This window comes from Haemaphysalis longicornis, unplaced genomic scaffold (genome assembly GCF_048455015.1).
Source record: "Haemaphysalis longicornis isolate Haplotype H1 unplaced genomic scaffold, Haemaphysalis longicornis Haplotype H1 scaffold_1, whole genome shotgun sequence".
Taxonomy (NCBI): domain Eukaryota; kingdom Metazoa; phylum Arthropoda; class Arachnida; order Ixodida; family Ixodidae; genus Haemaphysalis; species Haemaphysalis longicornis.
The window spans coordinates 387,092,206-387,107,309 of record NW_027526203.1 but is presented as its reverse complement, the minus strand read 5'-3'; the positions used below and the strand labels follow the sequence as shown (position 1 = coordinate 387,107,309).

At 49.8% G+C, this 15,104-nt stretch overlaps 1 protein-coding gene across 1 annotated transcript; it reads right to left on the bottom strand.

Moving 5' to 3' along the window:
• Nucleotides 1-2,266: 2,266 nt before the first annotated feature.
• Nucleotides 2,267-12,531, bottom strand: LOC144172102 (tubulin beta chain-like). The gene is made up of 4 exons (XM_077701005.1): nucleotides 12,257-12,531; nucleotides 3,531-3,629; nucleotides 3,033-3,262; nucleotides 2,267-2,495 (listed from the first exon to the last, which is right to left on the bottom strand). Exons 3-4 carry the CDS (start codon nucleotides 3,103-3,105, stop codon nucleotides 2,299-2,301), a joined length of 270 nt encoding a protein of 89 aa, XP_077557131.1. The 5' UTR covers nucleotides 3,106-3,262; nucleotides 3,531-3,629; nucleotides 12,257-12,531; the 3' UTR covers nucleotides 2,267-2,298.
• Between the last annotated feature and the right edge of the window lie 2,573 nt (nucleotides 12,532-15,104).

The following is a 15,104-nucleotide window of genomic DNA, read 5'->3' as shown; positions in this document are numbered from 1 at the left end:
TTGCCCCATTTTGAGGCAATGGCAGATGTCATGTCCTAGCTCTTGCCTAATATCACTCGACTTTTACACAGGCCAAAGTTGTCAATGAGTGATCTTCCCGCTGTTTACATGCATTAGGTCTTTTACGCCAGTTACAAGAAGGGTGTGGCCTACAAGGCATGTTTTTGTTGTAGTAAATAGCATAACGCTTCACAAACCGGTTCGGAAGCTGCATTCATTAGGTCCCTGCAACCATGTTTTCTCTAATACAATGGGCTATAAACACTAGCCCTGTGACCGAAACTGGAAATACTGCATGGTCATGTCTACAGACCGGAACTTTAGTCAAAATGCCTATTTTTCTTTGAGTTCGTATCAAGGCTATTTCACAAGCACGAACTGAGGGAACTGGAACATTTTAAGCAATCATTTATTGTGCCTATAAGTGCCTATTTGGAGGTTCCTACGGATATGGGCTTATTAGCACCAAAAATGCATTTTTTTTTTGTGCTTCTGGGTTTCTAGCCTATGCTTTCTGGGTTTATGGAGTATGCTCTGCTTGGACTGTTCTCACTTCAGAAGCCTGAAACTCGGTGGTTGTCGCACCCTGCCAAGTACACCGAGAAGCGAAAATCGTGTTCGAGCCACCGCCACTTCAAGCTGACATCATCCCGAACAACTAGGCCAACAGAGGCACGTACGCAACGACACTGCACAGCCAACCTCTCCGCAGGATGGGCTTGACGCCACCCCTGTCCGCACGAGCTCTTGCGTTCCGTTTGCGTATTTATTGCTAACGCAATAAACATTAGCGTATTTATTGCTAGAGCAATAAAAACGAGCAAAGAAGAAAATTCACGCGCCACTGCCGTGCGCGCGTCGCTATAGTCCAAGACGTATCGCTGGGAGATACCACGGGAATATCTAATGCACGGAAGTTTCAAGGTGACGTCACGAACACGTGCAGTCAGCTGCCGATCACTGGTTCTCCGCCTCACACAAAGATACAGCACGTGTAACACGAAGAAGGAATGAGAGACAGGTTAAGAACAAGCATCTCCGCACTTTTCAAGTAGTCAAGTAGTCAGGTCGCGACAGCCGCGATCTGCCGTTCCGGGTAACCTTCAAAAGCTTTGTGCCCTTGCTCGAAGAGTTAGCTGGAAAGAATCTTGCGTTATGTCCAATGTTGTTGATCGGTATATATTTCATAGTCGCAGGGTGGCGTTATTGCCAGCAGCTCCACTGGTCATCCACTTCTGCAAGTCAGGATGACTCAGGCTTGTTGACCAGAATTATGGCACTTGAGTGTACTATCACTATCCATGAAATTCATCGATGTTTGGAAGAGCTGATAAGGTAGTTCTGTTCCGTCAACGAACAAGTAGCTGCAAAGTGCTCTTCGAGGCACGTTCATGCCTTCAAGCTGCAGTTATCGACTGTGCCTCTTGCACCAGAGCCCATTGTTACCCCTTCAGGAACTTGGCTAAGGGTGGAAAACTATAACAAGTTCCGAGATATTAAGAGCTTTCCAGTAGACAAAACCGCCGCAGCCCAAACAATTCTACACCACGCTACACTTAAACGTGACTTAGCACATTCATTTCGCATTCTATAGCAGAAAGCATTCGGCATGTGGAAGCTTGGGCGCCACTCCCTCCTAATAATGCAGGCCTCATTTCGAAGGCCCGGTACAGGTACGACGCAGTACCCTAAGGACGGGTTGCTGATAAAGGTATTCTGAAGTTCAAATCAGTCTCCGAAAAAAGAATTCCCCTGTTCTATGCTGAGCGCCAAACGTTCAGACATTCTAGATTGAATTGGAACACTGACTATTCTGAAGTACATGCCCGCTCCGCCCACGTTGAGCGTTTTTTTTTTTGGCACACAAATATGAACTAGGAGGAGGTACAAGAAGTAATAAATCAGATGGACCAGGTTTGTCACTGTTGAGGTTGTAATGTCAACTGACCCATAAGGTCACGCAAATTTGTTGAATGGCGACACTTGCGTGGTATATATTCACGAGGAAAATGAAATTACTGTTCTACAGCACAACATTTGCGCGCTTTTTTTTTTAATTAAAGTCAAAAAGTTCGCTCAAATACTGACTTTAGCTATGAATTTCAGCACTATATCTGCCGAAACGGGAGTATTTGACCGCTATATGTATGCCTCAATGCAGCTTCAGTGCCTATTAGAAGCGCCCAACTGATTTTGCATGCCTAAAGTTCCAGTCTGGAGTCGACATTAAGGGGCTGCATTAGTAGCCAAGCACTTGGCGACAATGTGAACTGCTGAAACGAAATTTATTGACAAAACTCAGGAACAAGGGCAACTTTGCGTGTTGGTGTCATTTTCGTCCTCAAATTCTCCATCCTCATCGACCGTTGCCTCCTGGTACTGCTGGTACTCGGAGATCAGATCGTTCATGTTCGATTCGGCTTCTTCCGTGAACTCCATCTCGTCCATTCCCGCGCCGGTGTACCAGTGCAGGAAAGCCTTCCGCCTGAACATGGCTACACAGAGAAAATAGAGCGAGCAGGGTTAGAAGAAGGAAGTACAGGAGAACGCGGGGTAAACAGGAGCATGCACCCACACCAGGAGTTTGTGTGTGCGAGGTGCTGCAGCCGGACAGATTTGCATTTTAGAACTGAATTGGAGTATCTCCTGCGGGGAAAGTAACTGCGCAACGTGGGCACCGCAAGTGCATGCAAATAGGCTATAAAACTGGCTGAGCAGAAGGGTTCATGTGAACATGGGTTCCCGAGCGCGTGAGGTGCACTTGGAGCGTTTTGATAAGTGGCGCTGACGGATTGAGGAGTAGTGGCAGGATTGCCGAAGCTACACCTCCTTCAGGGACCAACAAAAACTTATACGACTGCGATGAAAGCTAAAGCCAAAAGTCACGATAGAATACCACCAAAAACCTTTGTAACTATGTCGACTGGGAAAAACAAAGTTGCGTGCCGAACTGCCGAGACACGCACTGTCTTGTTTTGAACACCGCGTGATCACGGAGGAGAAAAGGCCGGTGCAAGTAAGCCACAGCATACCACTGAACTGCTTGGAGATGCGCTTGAAGAGCTCCTGGATGGCGGTGGTGTTGCTGATGAAGGCGGCGGACATCTGGAGCCCCTTGGGTGGAATGTCGCTCACAGCAGGGCGCACGCACCAAAGACGAAGTTATCGGGCCTGAAAAGCATGCCGAAAGGTCCCGACCGCACGGAGTCCATGGTGCCGGGTTCCAAGTCCACCAGGATGGAACGCGGGACGTACTTGTTTCCTGCAACAAGGTAACGAAAGCACGGCAAGACCACGAACTCAACTGTGGAACCCCGAAACAGCCAGATACGAGCTGTAGTGGGCGACGCTGGGCACGGAAGCACGGCTGCAACCAGTGCAGCACGGGGGAAAAATAGTACGGGCTGTGAGGGATGCCGAAACCGCTTGGGAATTCGGGAGTATACAGCCAGACGAATCGGGATACGGAGCAAGCGAAGATGAACTCCGGGCCACAGTAGAAAGGAACAATGAAAAAAAAAAAGCCTTACCAGAGGCATCATTATAGTAGACGTTTATGCGCTCCAACTGCGTGTCAGAGTCGCCGTGGTGGGGTCGATTCCATGCTCGTCCGAAATCACCTCCCAGAACTGCATATAAGCAGAAGTGAGGGGGGAGGATCTTTCACAACCATGGACACGTGAAGCATAAAGGCGCAATTTGAGCAACAAGACAACGAGGGCACCGAGGTGAAGAGCAATGAAAACTAGAACGGGAAGGGCACTTACGCAACGTTCACTAAGAGCCATCGAATGATTACAGATGTATTGTTATAGTGGCAGTGAAGGAAACTACGGCGAGGACAAGTAGCTCAAAGTGGTGGCAATGACTAACCTTAATCCAACTCGCTGCACCAGCTTGGAGCTGTTGGAAGCCTGTCCCCACGTAACATGTACGCGAGGACAGGAAGATGGCAGAAGTTACTACACACAAAACACAAGTTAGCCTGAATGGGAGTTTCTTGGCTGGAATACGTCTTTTAAACTCCTCACGACAGGCGGCCTGCTCCCACGTGTGGTAGTATGATGGTGGAAAAACTGCCAGTTTACACCGGGGGCCACAAGCCGTCGTAAATAAGCGCATTTACCACGGTTGTACCTCTTCACAAAACGCAGTATCTGGCTGTGATTACTGCGTTTGTCCTAATGGGAGTATTAAAAACTCCCACGCCGCCTCCATTTCCTTCTCCTCCTCCTTCACCCCTTCCTTCTCTACGCGTCCTTACAAAATGGCTGCCAGTTGGTGTCGTGTGAGCTCCAGCGTCCCCGAAAATTTCTTGCCAGTGTGAACTTGCGGTCGGACGAACGGATGTGAAGTGCGTCCCAACAACCGAAGCTCGTTGCGAACATTGTGGAACCAGCCTGGACTTACGTGCGACGGACTGCAACGTCGCCTCCGTGTCACCGACTTTCGAGCCGACGGAATACGCCAGCCAGCCGACGCGAGGCCTAAATGCAGTGATCGCTGAGAGTGGCTCGTTAAAAACAACGTGGTTGTGCCTCTGCGAGGTGGTTGAAGGTAAGATTTTCACGTTTTTTATTGTACGCAACATTTTGGGAGACTTGTGCCCCTTCTAGCGTCAAATAAACTCAACGTGTTTCCCGCGCCACTGCACGGGCGATTCTCCGCCACTGGAGGTGAGCGTTGTGCGTGAAAGACGGCACCATGCCCGAACGTCATTGGGGAGGCCGAACGGTGTGAAAGCAATGCGTATTTGCGCGGGTCTCGAGCGGAACACTCACTCATTCACACTCGCAAGCAGAATGAAAACTGTCCGAACTGTGGACGGTTGTTAGGTGTTTTTGTTAGGCTGTGTCTGTGGCTTACTGGCAAGCGAGGGTGAAGTTGGCCGGTCAAACGTCGCAGGGCGGCCGCTTTTATTGAGAAGTAGGTGTGGTGCCAGCCGCGCCTGCTACGAGGAGGGTGACTGCCGCGTGCCGCCGGCGATTAATTGCTTTCACTGGAAAGGGAGAAGGTCGGGGCCCCGTGGGAGCTCTCCTTTCTCCGTGCGTGTAACTATAACCAGCAAACTCCATTCGAGGGAGCATTCTGTAGAGTCGACAGACGACTGCTTATTTTATTATTATTTATTTTTTTTTTTGAAGGGGGGCACGCGCAGGTGTCACACCGACCGAAACTTTTCCTTAACTTTCGGTGAGGGGAGAGAGGGGCAGTGCGGGGGGTAAAACCTGTAGCTCGTTCCCAGAACACTACACGCAAGGAAAAGAGGGAAAGGAAGCATTTTGAGAAGTTGGTCGCCACAAGGGTCGCGCACCTTTTTGAACAGCAGAACACTTCGTTTTGACGAACTAGTGAGTGCGCAGGTGTCTCGGACAGAAGTGCAATTTTGCGTAGCTTTAAACAAACATTCAGACATTACGGAAAGTTGGACACAAGAGTGACAAGTTCAGCGTCTTTACAGTGCGTTTCTTTTTTTCTTTTTTTTTTTCAGGTCAGATGCACAATATGCTTATGTATTTGTTACCGCAGATTTAAAGCGTTTTGCTATCCCCCTAATCAATGTGCTGTTGTGGCTTCCAGAAGAACGTGCCAAGGGGTGCGGCAACGTCAGCGTTTGGGAGGCAGGTGCAAGCAAACAGCGCACCGACAACATGCTGACCTCATTGTTTGCAAATGGCTTAAATTTTTTTCGTTGAGGAGTGTTGTAGTAGATAAAGTTTTTACCAAGATACCTTGTGTTCTCGATGTAGGTGTTTTGTTGATTCAGTGTTTTTATTGTCTTATTAACGTGTTCACACGTGTATCGTATTCATGTAATTTTTATGCAATAAATTGACTGTGCAGAAAACAAACTTTTCACGTTTCGCCATTCAACGTTTGAAGCGGAAAAAGACTAGAAATTACGTGATCCCCAACGAAAAATAAAAATGCGGCCTGTGCCCTTACTAAAAACTCCCAAATGCAGTAATAAATTCAACTGCAGCGCATATATATGAAGCGCACAAAAACACACACAAAAAAAAACCTCGAATGCGCCCCCTGAAAACTACCAGTTGGAGGAAACAATACACTCCCAATGGTACCCCTGTAAACTCCCATTGTAGTGGCAGTAAAATGAAACTCCCATATGCTACTGAAAAAACTGCCGAAATAATGGGAGTAAGGCGAAACTCCCATTGGAAGGAGTTTTGAAAACTCCGAATTGGTACTGAGTTATGACACAAGCCATTTACTCCCATTCCGGCTTATTTGTGTTCTGTGTGTAGAAACCGAACACCCGACATCGTTTTGTCGTTCCCGCCGTGGAACTAGAGGCCATTAAGGGCCGATGTACTCTGAAGTGAGAAACGCGGGCAACGACAGCTTTTACATAACCCCCCAACAAGTAGACAATTGCCGGAGCATCGCAGCACAAGCGGCAAGTCGGAACCGAACCGATAGGCTACAGGTGATTCCAGCAAACCGACCAAATTAGCTGCAGTGACAAAAAAATCAGTGCCCTTCCACCCTAAGGAAGGATGAGCTGCGAAGGTGGACGCACTCCACGGAGTGCATGAAGGAAAAGTTTTCGTTTGCGAGTGAGCATACTGTCCATTAATTAGCTGAACGAAACGTTGAAGGAGCCGGGGAGGAGGAGCAAACTTTATTAACAGTGAAGTCGAGCGGGATCGTGGTCGGGGTCCTCATTCCAGGACTCCGTTGGTGCGGCCTGCCGTCTTCGCCCTTTCAGCGAGCCGAAGCTGCTTACTCAGGTCTTAGCTGGCAAGCTCACTCTCCCACTGCTCGTGAGTTGCATTAGGGATTGGATCAAGGTCTGGGTTTGACTGGCAGGCCCAAACCATATGGTATAGCGTAGTCTGGCATCCGCAGTATTTGCACAGGGGGTAGTATAACGTGGGGTGGATGGTGTGTAGCCGCGTGGGGTGTGGAAATGTGTTGGTTTGAAGCCGTCGAAGGGCGACTTCTTGTTCTTTTGTTAGCTGGTCGGCCGGCAGCGGGAAGGTGAGTCGTGTGAGCATGTAGTGTTGGGTGATGTCGTTGTATGTGATGAGTGAGTGACGGGTCCTCTCATCATCCTCTTGCGGTGCCCGGCGAGCAAGTTCTCGGGCGTAAGCGTGCACCGCTTGATTACCGCAAAGAGACGAGTGAGCAGGTGTCCAGATAATCTTGACTGTTCTCTTGGGGGGGTTCTGGGTTATGATTCGTGCGGCTACCTTAGAAATTCTTCCAGCCGTGTACGTTCGACACGCCGCTTGTGAGTCCGTAATGATGGTCGTGGCTTGGGTCTGCGTTATGGCTAGTGCAAGTGCCACTTCTGCTTTGAGGATGGTGGACTTACGAAGGGCGACACTTGTAATGAGAGAAGTGGGGGTGGCGACGACCGCTGTATTGGTGTTTGCACGCGCGTAGTCCGCTGCGTCGGTGAAGACTATCGTACTCGAGTCGCCGTATTGTCTTTCGAGGGCCAGCGCCCTGGCCGTGGACTACCATGGAGCTGTGTTTTACTCCCGCGTAGTAGGCATTTCACCGTGTAACACCAATCCTCGATCCCCGAGAGGACACCGGACAAGTCGCATGGGGCAGTTTGACGTCCATGTTTTTAAACTTTCTACCAGCACAACGGACATGTCATCAGTAAGAACATGAACCTATAGCTTCGCGTGCACCCCCGCCCAAACCGTGCACGCCGGCAACCGTGTACCGTAATTACCCGATTATAACGCGCACCTTTTTTCCGGAAAAATAGGTCGCAAAATCGCATGCGCGTTAGAATCGGATACGAAACTGAAACTGCCGAAACAAAAAATTTCGTCCCGCCCATCGCCATCTCAAGATGGTGCCAAAGCTTTTAGCAACGATTTTTCAGACGCAGGATGCATAGGCGCCCAGGCTTTTCTATCGGCGTTCACACAAATAGTCAAATCGTTCCACTTGCGCACTTGATAACAGCAATGGCAGCAGCGGCTCTCACGCGTTCAAAACGAGTGGTCGGCTGAAGCGCGCGCCTCTGGAGAAGTTCGCAGGATGGGCGTGCGAGGCGTGGGCCACGATCCCATCGATCACGGTTGAACGTTCGTTATGAAGTGTGGCATCGCGAATGCGCTTGACGGCACCAAGGACGAGATGTTGTGGTCAGCGGAGAGCGACGAGGAGTGAGATGAGCGAGATTACTTCGAGAAATAAATCGCCCGTTTCTCTCGCATTCGTTTTTCTTGCTCAAAGTTCCGTGCGCTTTACAATAGGAAGTGCAAGTTTTTTCGGTTTTTTTTGCCAGGAAAATCGGGTGCGCGTTAGAATGGGTAATTACGGTATGTGCGCGGATTTAGAAGTGAACGAAACCGTCGAAAATGTCGCTGTAAAAGGCCTATAAGCTAGCAAGTAATATTGGCCCACGTCGGAGGTCCAAGCGGGCAAGTCGCCGTTAATCACGGAGGGATTCGCAGGAACGGGAAGAGCCGGAACTGGAGGACGCTGCACAAGTTGCGCTACTTGTGAAAGAGGCACCGGTGGTGGCGAGGGGAATAGCAGTTGTGACAGAGCGGTCGGCGGTGGTGAGGAGGAGCCCTGGAGCGGCGCCGAGTAAATCGGCATTACCGCAATGAAAACGGGAGTGGGTGGGGTAAAAAAAAAAAGGCGGGGGTATATTCCTCACCGTGCAGCGGCACCGAGGAAGTGACAAGGCGAGAGATTCGGTGGACGCACTCAGGTCCAGCAAGAACATGTTACCAGGGGTTGAGAGAAGGCAAATCGGGAAGAATTTAGTTGACGCGTGCGCGAAGCAAACCTGGATTGTTCGGGCTATACCGTTTGAAATCCGTCGGAACACGGCGGGCAAGAAACTAAGGGAGACGGAAAGTCAAAAGCTTTTACACGGGAGCGCGTTCCGCTGGCTGCATTCACAGTGGTCGAGCGACGGGCTGGCGTGCTCTCGCAGATTGTACGTTCAGCCAGACTCCGTCAAGAATTCTGGTTCAGCGGACACTCGCCAGCGCTTGATCGCGCTGTTGTCGATTGCGGCAGTGACGTCACGATATCTGGAAGTGATTACAGGGAAGGCGCACGCAGATCAGGCGTTTTTTAGCATTTTCAAAAGCGCTGAAATGTACGCACGCTGGAACATAACTACCCCCGCAGATAATTGCACAACCCGGCACTCGTCAGGGATGGTGTCCGCTAGAGGTACGAACTGGGAGAGCGCACCCTCTCACCAGAGAGATGTGCACGTTCTGGAGCGCGTGCCGCACCACGTGTGCCGCCGTAAAGCTTTTGACTGCACGTGCAGCTGAGTAATGAAACCCCACCCGTCATCAGGACCGAGGTTGGTTCTAGAAATACGTTCGTTGTGCCGTTTAAGGAGAAGGCTACGTTCGTGGAAAAAGGAATACAGCGGAAACTAATCGGGCTCGGAGTTTGGGAAAGGGGGGGGAGGGTGTGAATTGATTGTAGGGTTTAGCGCGCCGACGCAACGCAGGCGATGAGGCGCGCCGTGGTGGAGGGCTACAGATTAATTTTAACCACCTGGGGATGTGTAAAGTGCGCCGAAATCTCGTGCACACGGGCGTTGTTGCTTTTCGCCTCCATCAGAAAAGCGGCCGCCGCGGCCGGGAATCCAACTCGCGTCGTCTAAATTTGAAGAGTCAAGTGGAAGGAACTGCTGAAGTGCGAATACCATTACACTTCCCCGGGAAAAATAGTTGTGAATAACGATGTAAATATAAGTAGCCGAAGTGGAATGGACTGGTAGACTTGAAAGATACCGATCAACCTCGTCCGGTGGTTATTTGTAAAGTCTGCTGCCCCTATCGCCGGATAGCAATGCCCCATGGATTTTATTTTGCAATGTTATAACGGCGAAAAATTTTCAGCGAGAAGCTGGCATGTGTACCGATGCGTAGTGACGAAGTTGCAGCCTCGCGAACAAGACGCCAGGCTGGCGCAACGTCCGGAGAATAGACAGCAAGACTGCATTTCGGTCAAGGAAGCACCTCCGCACACGTGTACGTGCGTTGGCCGTGTAGAACCTAAGCTTTATTACTAGTCTTAGACATACAGGGCCTGTATTTGAATTCAAGACCTTGCAATCGAAATTCTACGTTGCAGACTGGCAGCACATTTGGGGGAGGGGGCACTAGAGAACGCTGCGGCGGTAGCAGAACAGAAACGAATTGTGCAGATATGCAGTTTGAAATAGCATAAAAGTTTATGGTGTCCAAATACAAGCAGGGTAACACTGTAGCCGCTGGCATAAATAGAATAAAACCGGCCGCGCATCGCCGTGCTGTGCTACGAATGTCGTCGAAAGACTATCGTGTCTTGCCGCCCCGGTTACGGAACAGACGAAAAGAGACGCACAGAAGCGTCGGTGGGCACTGAGGGTGGAAGTGCGGCGGCGCCCAGAAGCCGAAAGAAGTGGCGGAGTAAGCCGCCGGGGCGAGGCATAGGCTTACGATTGTTTCGTTGCGCATGCGAAACAGAAATATGGCGAAAAGGGGCTGTACAGTGGTGATCTCGCTAAGGGTGAACACGGGAGCACGTGGCCGCCGGTACTATCAGAGCAGCCTAGCGTGCCCAGCGCGAACCATCACGCATGCGCTGTGCGTGCCGAGAGATACTTTTTTTTCAGCGGGCGCACCGCGTCATCGGAGAGTCTGCTCGTCGTCTGCTATGTTGCGTCTCGTCTGCTAATGGTACCTTGCTTTGATCCGAGATTCCGGGATTCTTGCATGAAAATGCCCAAATATAAGAAGGTAAAGGATGATAGTTTTCTCCCGTATATTGAATGAAGGTCGTAGCGCCTGCGCCCCCTTTGAGTGACCACCTTCGAAGCCTTGAATTGCGTGCTTCTATGTGCATTTAAAAGACTTTTTGTAAGCACTTGCGAAAATAAAGCGCTGTGAAAATCTGCGTGATCTTTTGATTGAGTCCGTTTGAAACAAGTGGGTGAGTTACGCTGCTGTGCCGAAACCATTGTACTGGAGCTAAATAACGAATTACCGCTCGCACGGAAACATTTTTCATGTTGATTCTAGCCCGTTTAATAAAGTTTCCACTCATTCATACAGTGGCTGATAGCTCCACCGCTACACGCGCGATAAACATAGCAGGCGACGCGTAGACGCGCCGATGGCGCAGTGCGCGCGCTGAAAGCATAGTCTCGCTCGGCACGCATAGCGCATGCGTGATGTTTCGCGCTGGGCACGGTAGGCTGCTCTGATAGTACCGGCGGCCACGCGCTCCCGTGTCCACCCTTAGCGAGATCACCACTGTACAGTCGAAAGCTTCACAACAGTAAACACGGGAGCGCGTGTCGCTCAGTACATACAGAGTGGTCTAGCGATTGGATGGCCAACTGCCGTAGTTCGTACATTTGGCGGATCCACTCCCCGACAACGGTTGATTGCGCTGTTGGCTGCTGCTGCAGGGGTTTATGCAAAATTTCGATTTTTTTTTTTTGGGGGGGGGGGATGTTTGGGGGGGGGGGGTTGTATAATCCGTAGGCAGGGTGCTTGTGGAATCTTTTTTGGGGGGTGTCGAAGTCCTTCTGGGGGGGGGGGGGGTGTTGGGGGAGTGTGTATAAATCCGTATAAATCCCTGTGCTGCTGTAGCAACGTTAGATACAAGGACACGATTTCAGAGAATACAAGTACCGATAAGGGGCTTTTTTATCAAGCGCGGACGTCAGCGAACACGTTGAAAAGTTTGCTTTTCGCTGCCCGATTGGGTGATAAAACGTGTCATCCTCGGTGACGCAACTAACGCAGCAGGCAGCCGCGCGATGAAGCGCTTTCATGGAGTGCGCCCGCCAACCGCACGAACTGCGAGAGCGCGCCAGCCTCTCACCAGAGCGCTCTGCGTGCATGGAGCAGCACGCGCTCCCGTGTTTACAGTCTTAAAGCTTTCGACGGTAGTACATGGAACAATGAGAAAGAGAAGGAATTGCGGAAATTACAACGCCCACACACGAACCTGCGTTTGCTGCAATGGTCGGAACCAGGCCGTAGCACAGGCATTGTTAATTGGCGTGGCTCGGGGACACCCTTTCGGAACTTTAAGGAAAAGAACAAGCGCTAGCTTGTAGGGTACCGTGAAGCGACTACACGCACTCAACATTAAACCGGTAGCAATGACTGCTCACGCTCGCAAAAAGGACGTGGTCACAAGCCCGCGTTTGCTTTTCGTTATAGGGTTAGCAGTACACCGCCCCAACGGAGGCTACAAGAGCGCCAAAAATGGCTGCAGAATTAAGTAGTCTTACCTTTGCGCCGATTTGGTTACCGCACTGGCCAGCCTAGCCTGGATGTACACGATCTCCCGCATCGTGAATCTCGAAGAACGAAGCAGGGTAGTAAGCACGGGTAGCAGCAAGGAGCGTAGCACAGGCTGGCAAACAATGCGAATCCAACGGCAGGATTCACTGCCGCGGCCTGATTGTGCCCGCTTTTACAGGCACGATCCATGCAACTGCGCAGGCGTCAACCATCAACCAGTGCCCGCGAGCATTTGTACTATTTTTTCTGACCCCTGTAGTGTTCGTAACTGGGGGATTGATAAGCTTGTAAGATTAGCTCTTTTCTGCCGCGGAACTGCGAACGCCGCCCCCAATATTCCTACCACTTAAAAATTGGTTGTTCAGACAAATGAGGCGTTTTTTTCTCGAAACAAGCCAGATACAGAAGCCGAAACTAAATCGGATAAAATTGCAGCGGCAAGAAAAGCTTGGAAACCTTCCCCAAAAAAAGGTGGCAAGAAAATAGTTGAGATAACGCGTGAAAACGTGTACGCAGATCAAAGTTTGTATCGAAAATGAGCCAGATCCTGCTGTTTCACGGATCAAAATGAGCCAAATCCATTTGCCCAATGGGAGTTTGCTTTTGGCTTGACTGTTATGACTGTTTTGTGGGGATTTTCGGAAGTTTTTCTTCTTCTTTTTTTTTTTTGGCTTTTCGGAGCTGGCTTATTATGAATTCAGACGGCAATTAGGAGATAGGCAAGAGATCTGTCCCCAGATGTCAACGACGAAGCGAACGGAAGAAAAAGTGAACGAAATGAAACTGACAGATGTGAAACAATCATTTCATTCCGTCTCACCCGTCCCTACGAAATAGCTCTGGTTATACTTATTTTTTAACTCCAATAATTAGCATTTTAGTACTTAACTAAATAGCCGCCGCTTACAAGTGCTGGCTAATCTCTGTCCCCCCCCCCCCCGCCCCCCCCCCTCCTCCGAAGAGTACAAACCACTTCATTAAGGTGAAGAAGCTGATATGAGCAGCCTTCTTGTGAAGCGTTTTGGAAATTCATGGCAAAACAGCAATGAAAAGCTTGCTCACTTCGTGAGTGCCTTCAGGCGTGCCCAAGAAAATGATCCTAGGGAAGAATTCGAAAAGAGCTGCTAATGGTGCCAAGAGGACTCACCTGCTCTCCATGTATAGTTCTATTGTTTTTGAAGCCCTTTTGCATACTTTTAACGCCTTTTCCACCAAAACTTAATCGCCCAATGCTTGAAAGTCAATTTAAATAAAGTTTTCGTAAGAATGCCGCATAAACTTGAGTGTTTCAATTCAATATGAGCCAAATCCAAACTTATCCCTCCAAGATTGCTGAAATTTGCGGCATAATTTTTATTACTTGTGGCCATAAAGTTCCCCTAGCTGACATGTAAAATATATGATATGGTACTATAACCTCGCAATTCCTTGGGTAGTGGAAGCAAGTGTACGTCTTCGAATGGGATGAACTCCTTACAACTCCCGCTGTGACCTTTGGTTTCCGGCATTTCAGAAGGGGACGTGCCACTTAATAAACATTGAAACGCCATATCAGGTAATGGACGAGTTCGAACCTGCTAGAGATGCATGCATTTGAGGGGCGTGTAATCTGCAGATTATAGGAGTGTTTCGAGACAATTATGACTGGCCGTTGCGCTTCTCGCAACCTTTTTTCGCTTTTTATTGCGTCGCAACCGCGAACAGAAGCTGTGGAGGCGGAGTCGAATTCGCCGTGGTCGGAATAGCTCACGACCTTCCGTTGCTCTGTGGCTGGACTAATGGGCTCGGACGATATTGCGGAGTACACATAACGACGTCAAATGAATAATAAGACTGAGCTGCACGCACTAAGTGGAACAGATCCAGGCCGAAAATTACTTATCGTGAGTGGTATTCCACTGGTCTTCTCCAAGCTAGAAGCGGCAGCAGACTGTACGTACCCATGGGCAGAAAAATGGCACAATTTGCTAAGTATTTCCCGTCCAGTGCCTGACGTTCAGATCTTTCGGGCACATATTTCGCCTACACACATGTAATTAACTTTGATTTGCATGCGGGAGTTTGTAAAACGAATGACGTGTAGTGCTGACAGGAAGAACATTGAACATTAACCTCAGGCAGACAAAAAGCACGAGTTAATCGACACTTGAAGTAAGGGGTGGGACGGAAGCGTGTCTGGTCTGGATGCATTTTCATTAATAATAGGCCAGGACGTCGACCACAACCAATAACTAAGAATGTTTACCGCCCCCCTCCCCGGGAGCCTTGGTGTCAATGAAAGAAGACGCAGAAATGTTCTCCTTATGTACGACCTGCATGTGGCGCATTTACAGTGTTCCAACTCAGCGTGTGCTACGTCGTCTGTATACGTGCAGCGATTCCAGATAGAGGTGTGAAGCAAAATTCTTCTCCCGTGCAAGCACACGCGCGTTGCTTCAGTGTGCCATGTGATGTCGCAATGCTCATAGAGGGCGCTTGATGACATGTGCTTCTTGTTTACATCGTTTTGATGCTGCGGCAGGCGTTTTTTGACGTTCCCGGTCCCTCGTGTCTATGGGTACTGGCAGTCTGCGCAAGGAATGACGTAAACATTGTCGAGATATATTTCATTTTACAACTTTTCCTTCACTTTCAGTAGCTGGTTCCGAAGTTCGCGGGACGGCACATGCGCAGTTTGCACGTATATAATTACCACCCACCGCTGACCCCCGACGCCGAGTGCATGTGCAGGGTCGATGAGATATCGTTGAACCGAGTCAATGAAAGGCTTAGGATGGCTGCGCGACGAAAGTTAATACCCCCCTCAAGGAGAATCTGCCACCCGGTGCCCTGGTT